Source organism: Eurypyga helias, unplaced genomic scaffold (genome assembly GCF_000690775.1).
Source record: "Eurypyga helias isolate BGI_N326 unplaced genomic scaffold, ASM69077v1 Scaffold19798, whole genome shotgun sequence".
Classification (NCBI taxonomy): Eukaryota; Metazoa; Chordata; class Aves; order Eurypygiformes; family Eurypygidae; genus Eurypyga; species Eurypyga helias.
Genome location: NW_010267809.1, coordinates 83 through 15376, shown reverse-complemented (window position 1 = coordinate 15376; position 15294 = coordinate 83). Strand labels below are relative to the sequence as shown.

At 40.7% G+C, this 15294-nt stretch overlaps 1 protein-coding gene across 3 annotated transcripts; it reads left to right on the top strand.

Moving 5' to 3' along the window:
- The first annotated feature begins 1074 nt into the window (after positions 1-1074).
- On the top strand, positions 1075-14591 carry BIVM (basic, immunoglobulin-like variable motif containing). 3 transcript variants are annotated; one of them, XM_010157567.1, is made up of 10 exons: positions 1075-1670; positions 3128-3254; positions 4194-4289; positions 4380-4484; positions 6340-6434; positions 7638-7770; positions 8873-8944; positions 9802-9885; positions 11786-11882; positions 13089-13748. In XM_010157567.1, exons 1-10 carry the CDS (start codon positions 1187-1189, stop codon positions 13377-13379), a joined length of 1584 nt encoding a protein of 527 aa, XP_010155869.1. In that variant the 5' UTR covers positions 1075-1186; the 3' UTR covers positions 13380-13748. The 3 variants fall into 3 exon arrangements, with proteins under 3 accessions (XP_010155869.1, XP_010155870.1, XP_010155871.1); XM_010157568.1 differs by lacking the exon at positions 8873-8944 and adding an exon at positions 7931-7933; XM_010157569.1 differs by lacking the exon at positions 8873-8944 and having other exon boundaries at positions 13089-14591.
- Positions 14592-15294: the final 703 nt, after the last annotated feature.

Genomic DNA, 15294 nt, shown 5'->3' with positions numbered 1-15294 from the left:
ATTCTATGATTTTGGGGTTTCCTTGTAGTCTTTCGGGTAGAACCCTGCTTGCGTTTGGTTGCCAGACCCGCTTCTGGCAGGGGAAGACCTGTGTGCTGTTGAAGTTAAGTGGTTGGTTTTGCAGGAGCCTCCTCTGGAGTAGAGCTCTGGCCTCCTTCGTGCCAGGTTTCCCATCTGCCGCGCGCGTCTTCGCACCACAGACGTGCGAGCTGCTGAGATGATGGGTAACGCGCTGTCAAGTTGCTGTTTAAAAAAGATCATTAAAAGCGAGCCAGGCTTCTAAATTTGTGTTTGGTAATTCTCAGATGCTGTAAACAAACCGTGACGTTTTTGTTTCTCACATCTTGCAGAATAGGAGGTGCATAAAAATAAAAGGGAACCCTTAACAGCCACACAAGGAAAACAGTGAAACAGATTGAGGATAGTGCTGTCAATTTACAATCAACAGAGGTAATAGTTACTGTCATTTGCTGTAAGTTTGAACTTGCAGCAAAAGCATGCAGGATGCCTCAGAATTAAGTGACCTTAGTTGCTGTTTGATTTATTGATTTGAATAAATTATGCTCCACATATAGAATCATAGAATCACTAGGTTGGAAAAGACCTTAGAGATCATCCAGTCCAACCGTATCTGTCCGCCACTAAACCATCTCTCTCATATGCAAGAGAGATAATCACCATATTACAATGGTAATTGTAATCATAATTACATAATTACATCACCATATGCAAGCTGTTGTGATTCTGTAATCACAAGTGATCAGCCACGACTGTGTAAATGTAGGAAGGTCTTTGGGTTTGCTTTTTTTTTTTTTTTTACCCTCCTGTACTGGATTACAAGCGTAATTACTCATAGTGTCATCATCGTGGTATAACTATGGTGTATGCTGTTGGCACCTCATAAGTGATTAAAAGTGCTGTTTGTAAGTTTCTGGAGGTGTTTAGGAAAAGACACTGTGTGAAGTATCTTGAAGGGTATTTCAGCTTTTACCGGCTATAAGGTGAAAGATAAGCTTTGAGTATGTGTTACGTTGATTGAGACACCGATACAAACTTCTCATTTTCTTTCAGGTACCTCATTTATACCTTGCAGAGGCGATGGAGGCAGTGATGCAATCTGTCGCGTAATTAAAACACACACAAAAAAAGTATTCTTAGCTGTACCATACTCTTTCAGTATCATTCAATGCCTAACATTTCAGAAGATGAAAAGGAGAATGGTTCTGGAAATAATGGAAACACTGAAAACAAACCTGGGAAAGAATCCCCGGAAGCTTCTCTTCATGATCCTGTGAAGCCATACTGTATGTCAGACGCCTCCACTGCATCCTTGGTGTCTAGGGGAGATTATCCATGGGGATGTCCTGTGACTCATACACGAGAGAAATTTTATACCATCTGCTCAGACTATGCTTTTTTAAACAGAGTGACATCTATTTGTAAAAGCCCAAGTGCTTCAGTTAGTGCCTGTCTGACAGGCAGTGCTGCCTTAAACGTTGGAAATAACACACCTGGCTTACTTGGCATTCAAACTGATGCTTCGGAGATAATCTACAGTGAAGATGCTAACTTGGAAAGCTTGGCTGGCGATCTCGGGAAGCTCCCCCTGGCATGGGAAATAGACAAATCGGAGTTCAATGGCGTGACCACAAATCTGAAGAACAAAGCAGGTGAGAGGGTGAAGATTCGATGGTGTTATAGGAAAAGGCTTCGTGTTTATAACTTGTTTGTGGAGGTGCTGGTCAGCACAGGTGTCTCTTGAGGAGGTGCTGTAGAAATGCCTGTATGTCATTTCAAACGACCTGCTCGTTGGGAAAGGAGAGAGTGAGGTAGGAGGAGTGAAAGTCAAGTGTAGCTGCCGCTACCGCAAGGCAGGCTTCTACTTCACAGCGCATGGTTTTTTTGGGAGTATTGTTTGGGGTGTCTTATCGTTTGGGCTTGTTGGTGAGGTTTTTTACCCCCTTGGATTTTTGGGGGGTGTTTTTCCTTTATTTTTTAGTAGGACCTAGTGCATTGTGCAGTGGTTACTTTTACCTGTTAAGTACAGTTTTGTCACTTGCAGAGAAGTTTCAAGGTACTTCAGAGATGTGTTTCAAAATGAAAGACGTGGTTCGTTTATGGCAAGAAATAAATGAAATCATTACAGTTGTCTAGGAAAGCAGTTGGTTTCTGTAACAGAATTGTATATATTTTGTTTTGCTGTATGTATACAGTGTCAGGGAGCCCAGTTCTTTAAAACTGCCTTCTTGGCTGCCTTCTATGCTTTTTTCTCTGCATAATCAGGGTTTGCAAATGTGAATCAAGAACTTGCATACACACTTGGTTTTCTTTGTCCTGTAATCCTCTTGGCTTATCTAGAGCAGGCTGTAGATTTTTCTTATCTTAATGCGTTGGCTAGCTAGTCAGATTGCTGTTTTTGTTATTGGCCTGAAACCGGTTGAGCAAAACTTAAATATGTTTAGCAAATTGCTGTGGCCTTTTCATGTGCCTATGTAGTGTCTTTAAAAATAAGAAGTGATAATATCTTATAGGATGGTAAGTTTTGTCTAAAATACATGTGGTATGTTTCATTTGGATATGATGGCTTCAAAATGGGACAGGCATATTCCTGCTCTAGCACATGGCCCAACATTTTTCACTGCCTCAGTGGCTGACAAAAAGGAAAAGGCCATGGGGATATATTATACTCACTGTATTTGCATGTAAATCAGATAGTGTAGCTGGTTACAGACCTTGGCTGTGGAAAACAAGTGTTTCATTATGTTCTCCTCTGTTTTTAAAGTTAGGAGATGGGAAGTCCATGTCGGTCTGAGAGTGTATTTCTGGGATGGCTGATTTAACGCATTAGAATAATCAGATTTCTCTCTGAACAGTCAGGCAGGTCATCACTAATTCTGTTCAGAAAAACACGATGTTGTTTGCGGAACTAATGGCAGCTTTACAAACCTGTTGATGATCTTGATTGTGTATTTGAGCTTCTTCGTTCAATTAATGTTTAGTGCCAGTTTGCACTTACCAGTACAACCAGCCTCTCTACTTGAGTTGCATGCCACTGCTAAAAATATTTAAGAAGAAACGTATAAAAGGTAAACTAGGCATTCATTTGTTTCCGAAATATCTTTTGCAGGCAACATGAAGAAACAAGCGACAAAGAAAAAATCCCTAGACAAAAAGAGCAAACAATACAGGGAGTGTCCTCAGCGTTCTGCTCTTGAAGACGTGAAGGAGAGGAAAGTGTTGGACCTCCGGAGATGGTAGTATTTATGAACTGTATTTAAGATTATCCTCGTACAGTTTGTTGGTAAACACTGTTGCTGGTTATCTTATTTCAAACTTCTTAATAATGTCTTAATGCCTTTTTTTTTTTTTAGCAGAAATGGGGTTACGTTGAGCATGTGTACACTAAATCTCATACTTTCAACAAGAAGGAAAGAATGAGAGCTTCCCTTCAATCTGTTGAAATTCTAAAACCAACTTTCTTTCTAAACAATTTCTTTCTTTCAATAAGAAAACAATTTACATGGGGATTCATTGCTGAAGAAATGCAAGTTCATTAGTGTGGTCAGGCAAAAAGTAACCTTGAATGCGGTACTGTTATCTTACTCCTGATTTTTCTTTTAGCTGGGAAATACTCAATCATAATCTGTCCGTTATGTACAACCTATGAACTATGTATATAGTTCACTAAGTTAACTTAGTTTAATTAATTCATCCGCTTCTTAGTGTGCATATCTGTGACATCAGGAGTTAGCCTAGGGAATCTCCAACCCAGAATGACGTTCATTAGTAGATTGGTAGAGATGCAGTTTACTGCAAGTCCACGTGTTAAAAAAGGTTGAATCAAAATGTACATTATATTAGTACAGAACCATTTTTTCCCTATAGGATCATTTGTACAGAACTCCCAAGGGGCTGTTAGAAATTTGACCGATTTGTATGAAACAGGGTAGTCGTATCTGACAAACTGAAAGAAATAGGTTAACATATTTGCTTTGGGGATTTTTTTCCCCAAAAGCATGCACTCTTACTGTTGGTGTGGGTTTTCTTTTTGTTTGTTTGTGGGTTTTTTTTGGTTTTATATGGTAAAAACGTTTAACATAACATGGCACTTCAGTCTCATAGCACACAGAAAAGTAGTTCAGGTTGCTCTTGTAACTAAATCAAGAATGCTTACTAATGTGTTTGTTTTGTAGGTATTGTATTAGCCGACCTCAATACAAGACTTCCTGTGGAATTTCATCCTTGGTGTCATGCTGGAATTTCTTATATAGTACACTGGGAGCTGGAAGGTAAATTGCACATAGACCGCTTTGCTTCTAGGGAGCCTAAAATAAGTCACTAATTAATTTATTAAATAATACCTTTTATCTTTTTTTCAGTTTACCACCTATTACTCAAGAAGAAGCTTTACATATACTGGGCTTTCAGCCCCCGTTTGAGGAGATTAGGTTTGGTCCCTTCACTGGAAATACAACTTTGATGAGGTATGTTTGGTTCTTTTGATGCAGCTGAATTGTTAATATATACAAAAATAACATGATAAAACTCAGAGATAGAAGCTTTAAAAATACAGTAGTTGTTCAGTTGTTAGTCCTCTTAAGTTTGAGAATAACAGGGCATATCTGGGTACTGTGACAGTGCCCAAAGATACTTGTCAAGGAGGTTTTTGCGCTAGCCATTTTGTATAGTGCGATGTTCCTACACAAATCATGAGAACGTGAAATTGTGTTCGATTTTTGGTCCAGTTTGTTTAATGGTTCTGCAGTACTCTAATGAATCTGACCTGGCTAAGAAAATTTTTCTTTACTCTCGTTTTCCTGTTTTTGAAAATGCATGTTAAGTGCTTGTTTAATGTCACTGAAACAACCTCAAAAAGCAATTGAATTGATATATTAGTAGCTTTATGTAAAAAAATAACTTAAGAAGTAAAAGGAGGTAGTGAGTCCTGCACCTTTGCTGCAGTGGAGTTGTTCAGAAGGGGGCAAAAGAAAAAAAAATGAGGCTGGAGTCACAGAAGACTTGGACCTTCAAATTCTCCTTTCCCTCTGCTCTGCTGTTTCCTGGTCTTGAGGAGCTAGCTGGCTCCAAAATCCTTGTCCTTTTTTTGTTTTATTAAATTCATAAGGAATTTTAGATTTCAACAGGGCCAGGAGCATGTTGTATTTGAGCATTGACCATCTTGACAGGGCTTTGGTGTGTTACCCGTCTGTGAGATCCAAAACTTTTGCAGTGTTACTGCCTGTTTCATAAGCGGCATTTGATCTAGTTAGTATTTTTTTGAAGGCAGTATATACGGCTTGGCACAGAATGGGCGTGCTGGATTTGAAAATGGGGCAGCAGTCTGTTCTTTAATGGTAATGTAGAGGCTGGATCATTGGAGGGTGTCAAGAAAACTTCCTCCTCTGCCTCAGGAGATGCGTATCCAGCCTTTGTATCTCTTTAGGAGTATGTCAGGGTATAGCAGCCCTTATAGACGAAGCTGATAAAATATTCTGTCTCTTTATGTCAGCAGTCTGTACAGATGAAAGCTAAACTTTGGTTTAGAATAACAAAGTAATTCTTCTTTCTTTTCCCCTGTGGGTGACCTATGAGCTGCAGAAAAGTTACCCTGGTTTTTTAAGTTTTTTTTCTGCCTGATCAAATAATTTTTAAATACTGGGCAGACTGGGTAACAAGAGGGCTGAGATCCAACTGCATCACCCAACATAGCTTTATGATTGAGGTATTATCTTCAGAGATAGGAATTTGAGTCTTCTAATGTGGAAAAGTGAAGTGAATGTACGAGACAAAATTGTCTTTGGAGACCTGTCCTCACTGCTGCTGCTCCAAGGGTTGCAGTGTGCGACTCCTGTAATGCATGGGTGTTGTTACATTTATGTGACAGAAGCCCAAAACAATATGCAGAAAGTCTTAATTGAAGGCTCCTGCCTTCTGGTGTCCTAAGAGATTCCCTTTGTGTAGCTTACAAATCATGGTTGAAGCTTGGCATGTCAGAATTTGAAAGAATTTGTCTTTCTAAAGGCTGAGTAACTGAAAGTTAGAGGTGACTGGACTGAACACACTACAACTAACATTTCAGATCCAGCCTGTGGTTATTACGGATCTATGTCGGGTCTGAGAGAGCAAAATGAAAGAAGAGGCTTTGAGTATTTCTCTAGGATATGTTAAACTTTGTTTGCACTGTGGTACCATGGTCAGCTACCATCTATATACTAGTGTGGTAGGTAGTAGCACAGCCAGGCCTTTTTCTAAAACTGTCAAGCAGAGGAAGAGTGGGAGAAAAGACAATTGCATTTAATAACTCTTGAGTTACTACAATCTTTAAGCTTATTGTTTCAGGTGGTTTAGGCAAATAAATGATCACTTCCATATCAAGGGATGCTCGTATGTTCTGTATAAACCTCATGGGAAGAACAAGACCGCTGGAGAGACTGGTATGTAGCTAATCCTAAAGCGCTCATCTTACAGTGTATAAACTGAAAAATCCTGCAGTTTGTAGCATTTGACAGGACAAATTCTGTAAGTAGTACTTCCAGTTTGAGATAAGCTGTGAAATAGCTCCAAGGTGCCTGATTTTTCTGGGTTTACTTTTTCTCCAATTTTGCTAAAATTTTCATTTTTACTTCTCTAAAGTATATCCTGTGCTACATGTTCTGCTGCCACCTGGAGGTTGTTTGCTGTAATACACTGGGGGAGCAGCACGTTTTTATTTCAGAGTTTTGGAAATCTGTGTTGTATAAAGACTTAGAAGGTACACTACAGAAGTATTAATGCCTTTAATAAATGTTTCGTATTTTTAAAAATGCAGTTTTAAAGTTAGTGAACTCACCTGTTTGGCCTGACTTTAGCTAACATTCGTCCCTAAAAGTTAGGTGATTATTCTCAGTTAGCCTGTGAAGCTGCATTTTTATGCTTACTTTTAAGCGTGATACTTAAAGAAAAATGGTACTTTCATTTGAAGTTTATTAGCCTTTTCCACAGTCTGGGTAATTATCTGGAAGGTTCTTGAAAAAGGAGAAAACCATGCTGAAAAGTTTTGATGGAGATTATTAAAGTGGGAATCCACTTTGGGTTCACGGTATCATTTGAGAATTCTTTCACGTTTCAGTGCCTTTTCTAGTCTTTTCCTGAAACTGTGCACTGCAGTCGCAATACAAAATCCTGTATGCCCAAGCGTGGGAGGTCTTCCTGATGCTGGGAAGCTCGCGAGAAGCTCATGATACTGAAGTGTTTGAAAACTTTCAGGACTTTCAGCAGCATCATTGATAGGGGCGACATCAGACCTGGGGCAGCGGGACTGTGTTTTGTGGCAGTGTGCGTTTCCTAGGTTGAGAGATACTATTAGTTTTTTTTGCAGAACAAGTGATTTTAATATGATTTTGATCTAAATACAATGCATGCTTTGTATTGCTTTTCCCTAGTACAGACTGTGTGGCAGATGTTATGTTTGCGGTTTTTTTGTACCAGTCAGGAAATTAAGAAGTTTGAAATCAAAACTGTATGTTGTGCATGCCTGTCAGGCCATGCCCTCTCATTTAAACAGCAGTGTAACTGTTTTATGTTATCAAATAGGTCTTGGCGAATTTGTTATGCAGGACCCAAAGCACTCTGGGCTGTAACCTGATCTTTCTTTGTAGCTGCAGGGGCCCTGGCAAAGCTAACACGTGGACTGAAAGATGAATCAATGGCTTACATCTACCATTGCCAAAACCACTATTTTTGCCCAATTGGCTTTGAAGCAACCCCAGTAAAAGCTAGTAAGGCATATAGGTAAGATACTGTGTTTATGCTAATTTTAGTGGAGGAAATGTGCAGAAAAAATTACTTCAAGTTGATACCATTTTTCTCCCTAAAAACATGAGCATAAGAAGACAATCCCTAACAAAATTGGCAGGTACCGATAGTGGGGAGCGCTAAACCACGAAAAGAGTAGGTCACTGGTGTAAGGTGAGCCTCAGTCTTGCATTTTGCTTACCAAGCACTACCGTTGGCTGTCTTGAAGATGCAGAGTCATATCAAGGAATGGAGAATTCTAGCTCTACTTTTGGAGTTCAAGATGGTAATTGTGTGGAGGTAGTAAAGCGTAATCATCTAATCTTAATTGTTCCCAGCGTGAGACTGTGACCATGGGGGTAGTGAAAGCTGTTACTGTACGAACAAAAGAATGCAGAAGCTTTTTGTTAAGACTGCATTCACTGACATGCCACATGAGTGAGAAGGGTTTGCAAATTGTGCCCAAACAGAAGTCCAACACATCAGTCTGCTTAAGTTTGTCAAAAGGTTGATGGCTTGCTTACTTGTTCAGTTACTAAGAATCTGCCCTGGAAGAGCAAAGTGAAAAAAAATTCTTTACTAGGTCGAAAATGGAGTTTTGAGAAATAATGTGGTCTAGTGAGCAGAAACTTAACACACCTTATGTCTAGTTGGAATTTATATTGTTTAGTAATGAGCAAGAGCAAAATTTCAATACCTTACCTGTGGCTGAAATGGATTCTCAGTCACTAGTGATGTTATTTTCAGTCAATATCACATTTCCTTCCTAACAGCAGATCTCTTCTAACACTGTCATATGAAGTAATGGGCTCAAGGAGCCTTATTTTAGCCTGGAGGTCAGACCAGAAGAGCATCCTGTTCTCTCCCTATCTTGTAATACCTTACTCATAAAAATTATGTTTAGGTTCCAGAAGCATTATCAGTGATTCTGCAGCAGTTCTTGTTTACCTGTTTTTGCATTCTCATTACAAAGGAAAGCTTTTCTTGAAAAATAAAGCTAAGAAACATTTAAGTTCCAAAAGAAATGGGTAGATAGGTTGCTAGGCTGAGCTTAGGAGACAGTTCTTAGGTCACCCACAGACTTCCTGTATGATCTTAGGTTGCTGGATTTGGACTCGGGAGACCTGGGTTCAGTTCCCAGTTCAACCACAGACTTCCAGTGTGACTTTAGGTAAGTCAATTGATCTATCTTGGTTTCCCATCTGTGCAGTGATGGCATACATGGTTATGTTACAGGGAATTATAAGTAAACAATTCATTGCAAGCAGTAAGGCCATATGCCATCTAATTTCCTAGGCAGAAAAGTCTCAGGTTTTGTCACGGTTGAAGCTGAAGTAATTTTTCCTAGAATAATTATGCACAGGAAGTCACAGAGCAATCCTCTGTATCTTCTCAGTCTGCCCTGATGTCAGGCAGAATTTGTTGCACACAAGGTTGCTGCAGGCTTTGAGTTTCATGAAGTTTCTCACAAACTTGAACAACTATCGGTTGAGAGTTTTGGTTTTTAATATGTGGTATTGGATGCTTAGGAAGAAGGCTTTGAAGTTACCAGTTGTTTTCATACAGGTTACCCTACAGCTCTTAGTAACAACTGTCAGCTGGGGTAGAACTTAAAAATAGATGGAAGGGGCTCTTTGGTGACTCTGTTAGACATCACAGATAGGGAGGGAGACGTTTGTTCCACCTCCGTGTGGCTTTCCACAGCTCTTACTACCACTGTTACGTATATATTTATGTTGTACAATAGACTGCCTTTCATCTGAGTAACGCTAATTTTTAGGAAGATCTGTCTTTTTCCCAAATAATAAGCAACAGCTTCTATCCTGCTTCCAGGCCTTGTGAAACAAAAAGCTTCCCCGTATGCCATTGTGAACACTATGTATAGCGCAGGAGCTGGTTTTTAATTTGGCTGAGAAACAATTTTAGATGTTAAAAAATCCTAAAAAAGAACATTAGAACGTTAAATCTCTCTCTTTCTTTTTAGTATGCACAATAAAACTTACTAGGATTGTGTCTTCTGTTGAACAGAGGTCGAGTCGTGCAGCAAGAAGTAGAATATTGGATCTTAATTGGAGAGCCGAGCAGAAAACATCCAACAATACACTGTAAAAGGTACGTTACTTGGTGAGGATGTAAGCCAGTATGTTTTCTTTCAAAATAATTTGTTTTTCTCTACCGAGGGAGACCAAGTGACTTTTTAGTTGTTTTGAATTAATACGCTGTAGTTCTCACAGAAACAGGTGCTTTAGTGGGAAACTTCATGGCGTGACCTCAGGGCTGGCTCTGCAGTTTTATGTCACATGTGGGCTGCTGAAGGCCAAAGCCTGTTTCTCTTGTTTTCGTGTGACACAGCTCCCATGAGGCAGGAAGAAGAGATGTCGCAGCTGCCTGCGATGGTGCCGGTTGCAACTTAGAGGCTGTACGAACCTTGGGAGAATTTATGCTGCAGTTGAGGGCGTATATGGGCTGTGTCTGGGGTGTGCACAGGCAGGATATTTTGCTGCTACCAAAATCTCCCAGCTGAGGTGCAGGTACAGCCTGTACTCTGTTGCATTGTCAGTGCATTAAAGCAATACATTTATGGTGAGGTCTGTCTCATACAAAGTTGGAGTCTAGACAGACAGACTAGGAGAGCTAGAGGGCGCTATGTAGAAATTTTACTGATTAGTTATATTTGTCATGGTAAATTAATAGTTTTCTCAGCTTTACTTGACATGGTAGTTTATAATGCCTAATATTAATTTCTGAAATGAGGGAACAGTGCAAAAGAATAGTATGAAGAAGCCGATTCTGTGGCCAAAACCTAAGTTTTAACAAACAGCTTCTCTTGTCACACCCTGAGTTAATTATGGAGTGATTTTTTTCTTGATACATTAGGAAAAGAACTGTGGGGAAAAAAAAAATCAAAACTTTCTTATTCTTTGTTTCCTCTTCTTTATTTTGAAAAAATGTTTGAAAGTGCTTATCTGACATTTTCATAGCCAGTCTGCTCTATCCCGGTACTTAAAGCCCAGATACCGCTTTGTTTTGTCAGTGATGTGACTATGTCAGGAGCTGTAATTAGCTGGATATTTTGGACTAACGATATTAAGTGCGACAAAATAAAAATGACATTATACATGTGGTTGCTGTGCTGAGAAATGGCGTACTCTACATCCCACTGAAACAATTTTTTCTTGTGGTATGTGAACTACAAATGGCACAGGAAAAGGTTTCTGAATATAGAACACAAACCTTCGTAGTACTGTTTGTGGTTGTGAGGATATTCTTCCTCTGGCTGCACTCCCAGGGAGAGCTAGGAGAAAGTTCTGCACTTAAGGTAAGAGGGCAGAGATTGGGGTAGGAGCGGATTTCCTGAACTTGGAGGGTGGTGTTAGACAGAAGCAGGTAATTGGACATTGACAGAAATTAAAAGGCGATGTGTAGGCTTAAAGAGGTTGGGATATTTGTTTCAGTTGGGCTGGAAGCAGCTGTGAAACTCTAGAGCTGAGTGAGTGGGGAATAAATGAATTGATAGTTTTATTATAGATGGGAATGTGAATTAAATGGGAGAAGTGAGTTACCAGACAGCTCTCAGCATGAAAACAGATTTAGTGGATGAGAACAAGATAGACGTTCAAACAAACCAATGTAAAAGGGTAAGAGAGGATTAAATAAAGGACAACCAAATATTCCTCTGTGCCTGAACTGCGCCTTGCTTCTTCCTTCACAAACTGGTGAAATGGTAAGGGTAAGCAACACAACTAATGACTCATGGTGCTCTTACTTATTTTGGAAGGTGTTTCCTGAAGCAGGAATAATCACGAAATGCTTTGTTTAAAAGTTATGCTTTTATATCTATCCCGATTCCCTAATACCGAGGCTTTTTTATCTTCACACGTTTGTTTATCTTTAAATCACAGGTTAGACCATTTAAAGCTGCAGGTCTGTGTTTGCATGCATATGTACGTGAGTCTTAGTGGTGCTGAAGTTTAATAAATACCAGTTGAGTAGTAATAATCTTATTCTGTAGGTGGGCAGATATTGTCACTGACCTAAACACCCAAAATCCAGAATATCTAGATATTCGACACCTAGAGAGAGGATTGCAGCACCGCAAAACAAAGAAGGTAAGGTGAACTCTCTGAGATGGGAGGGGATTCATGGTAGGTTTTTGGCAAACATATTCATACTTCAGCACTGTCAGGTAACTTTGGTAAAAGAAATTTGTTACGAAGTGTTGCTGAAGACAAAAATCGGGTACTTAGGCATCGGAGGCATTTGTAGTTACTGGCAGGCCAAGAGACAGTACAGCAGTAGCCTGGCATATGCTGGCATGAGCCAGGATATCTGCGGATGGAATATATTTGGTCATAATATTTAACCTTGTTGGCTTGGAATGTAGCTGCAGCAAGCATAGCGGTACTCCTCGGGCAGATTACAGACAGATCCTTTTGGTGCATGACCTAGCTACATGTGAGTACCATCGAGTAGGACCAAACATGAAAGAACATATGTATGTCTGTTGTGTGGACTTAGTGTCAATACATACAGCTTTTCTCCCTGTAGGCAGGGCTCTGTCTCGTGCGTGGGGGGGTGTATTTTTGATTTGCATGTTGAAAGTCTGTGAGAAACAATAGGCTGAAGAGATGATTTCCAGTGTGGAGACCTTCCTGACCACGTCAGCAAGGTGAGAAGGGACCAGAAGAGATAATTTGTGTGGAAGTGGCTGAAGAGCAATAAGACCAACAGAAGATAAGTTATACAAGCTCATGGAAGATAAAAAGGATAACTTAAAAAGATCATAGAATCATAGAATGAATCACAGAATGGTTTGGGTTGGAAGGGACCTTAAAAGACCATCCAGTTCCAAGCCCCCTGCCATGGGCAGGGACACCTTCCACTAGACCAGGTTGCTCAAAGCCTCATCCAGCCTGGCCTTGAACACTTCCAGGGATGGGGCATCCACAGCTTCTCTGGGCAACCTGTTCCAGTGCCTCACCACCCTCTCCGTGAAGAACTTCTTCCTGATATCCAATCTAAACCTCCCCACTTTCAATTTAAGCCCATTACCCCTTGTCCTGTAACTACAGGCCCTTGTAGATGAGAAGAAAGGCAGAAATTGAATCTGGGAAACAATCAAAATTGATTGAGCAGAGTTGTTTGCTCGTGGATGTGGTTTTGTGGGTTTTTGTTTGTTTGTGTGTTGTTGCATTTTTTTGTTGTTCTGTTTTTTAAAGTTTTCTGTTACCTGCCAAGACGTTAATTTCAAGTATCTACGTGGGTTACAAACGCGCCCGTGTGCGTTTAACAAATAACCTTTTTACTTTGATTAGGTTGGAGGAAATCTTCATTGCATCATTGCCTTTCAGAGACTTAACTGGCACAGATTTGGTCCGTGGAATTTTCCATTTGGAAACGTTAGACAGGATAAACAATCCCAGACACAAGGACAAGGAATTTCCAAATCTGAGAGTGAAGACAATATCTCTAAGAAGCACCATGGACGACTGGGTCGATCTTTCAGTGCTGGCTTTCATCAAGAATCCACCTGGAAGAAATCTAATCTTCGTGAGAGGAGGAACAGCGGGTATCAGAGTTACAATGATTACGATGGGAATGATTAAAATTAACTTTAGATAATAAAGTCGATACAATAAAGTTAGTTTTAATCAAGCCATATTAGGGGTCTGTTAGTCCTAGAATACATATGAGTAGAAATTATTGGAATAAGGTACAGCTTCATAATTATGGAATAAAGCTGATGAAAGAGTTGTGGTGGGTGCAATCTGATGTGTAAGCTGATGGATAAGCACAGATTATTGTACTTCTGCAATCAAAAGTAAATATGACAGCAAAATCAATCACTTCTTTTGAAATCATTGTACTGTGTCCTGATCCATGAAAACAAAAGAGCAGACTGAAATTAGTCAATGTAGTAAACAGATTTCATTGAAAATACTTAATATTCGAAAGCATGAAAGTTTATTCTGTGACCTTCTAGAAAGGGTTGTTCCGCACATGGTGTAAGGATAAAAGTAAACATTGCCTTTCTTTTTAACACTCCATTTTATTAAGGCTGCCCCTATCCAGCGAAAATAAAACCATCGCATAGGTTAGAAAACCCTGTGGGATTTACAGAGTGAATGTACGTTCTCCATCTAGTTCCCAGTGGACTTCTGTCAGTCATGTTCTGTCAAGTAGGCCTCCGTTACTTTTCCCTCAGCTGGATGCCCGTTTCAGACTGAATTGCCTGTGGCAGAGAAAGTTTGAGGACGGACCTTCTTTCTTGCTTTTGCTTTGTGGGTGCAGCGGCTGAATTCTTATCCTGGAGCCTCTGGAGAGCACGGACTCGCTGAACACCAGCTTGTGCAATTCGGTATGAAGAAGCTGCGTTTGCCATCAGCCGAATGAGCCAGCCGAACGCTGCGTTCTGCGGGCCGCTCTCTTCCTTCTTACGAACCTCTCGTTTTTCTGCTGCTCTTCTAATTTTGTGTGACAGGGATGCAAGTGCCGAAAACTGCTGGCAGCCCTAACGATACGATATACCTCTCGGCCAGCAAACAGTTTGAGCTTTTTCAGGTGTCCATGTGCAGTCTCTTGTATTTCTTTTTCCCCCTGGTTTGAAACGTATCCGGTTGTTTGCTCAGACACACATCTCGGCAGTTGTACCTTCTGCATACAGACGTTCGTACCTGCTCGAGGATTCGGGTTTTTTTTTTGACATAAACAGATTTTGTCATGGAATGCAGGGGTTTTGTAGGTTGCTGCTTTTGTTAACCAAAAAAAAAAAAAAAGACTTTTAGACTTTTGTTCATTCAATAAAATTTGTTTTCTATTTCGTTGTTTGCTTTTTTGTCTGCGGAATGGCGACCCCGCGTTTAGTGAGGTCTTTCGGGGCGGCAGATAAAGCGAGGATCAGAACTGCAACGCCTGCTTAGCGAAGTCATCCTGCAGGTGGGATCTCCCTGCTCGTAAGCTCGTGCAGCCTCCGTGGCTTAACCTCTGACATTTAACTTCCCAAATGCTGCAGACTGGTGCCTGAATAAAACCTGCAGGTTTTGAAGGTATTTTCCGGATGAACTATTTTCAGACTTTATTTTTGCAAGCTGGGATTGAGCTGGGGATTCGGATCGCTTTAGAATACTGGAGCTCTGCTCTTTGGGGTACTTCAAGTATAATGAGTTAAATAAATGTCTCAAGTTTTTCCAGTCACTTTGTTTTCGTCTTGGAGACTGGCACACTCCATCCCTCTCCCTTCTAGTGGAGGGTGTCCCTGCCCATGGCAGGGGGGTTGGAACTAGGTGGTCTTTAAGGTCCCTTCCAACCCAACCCATTCCATGATCATAAAGCGGGTGGCATCTTTAATTCTTCCCGCATTAGAGAGAGAAAGAAGATGCCCGTTCCCGCGGACCCTGCTGCCGGGACCTATCGCAACAGGCTGCCTGACGCTTTCCCTGGAGGTTCCCGGGTGGCAGGTGCGGGGCGCAGCGGGAGGGGGGCGTTAGGGATGTGGGGAGGGCGCGGGCTGTGGGGACGGTC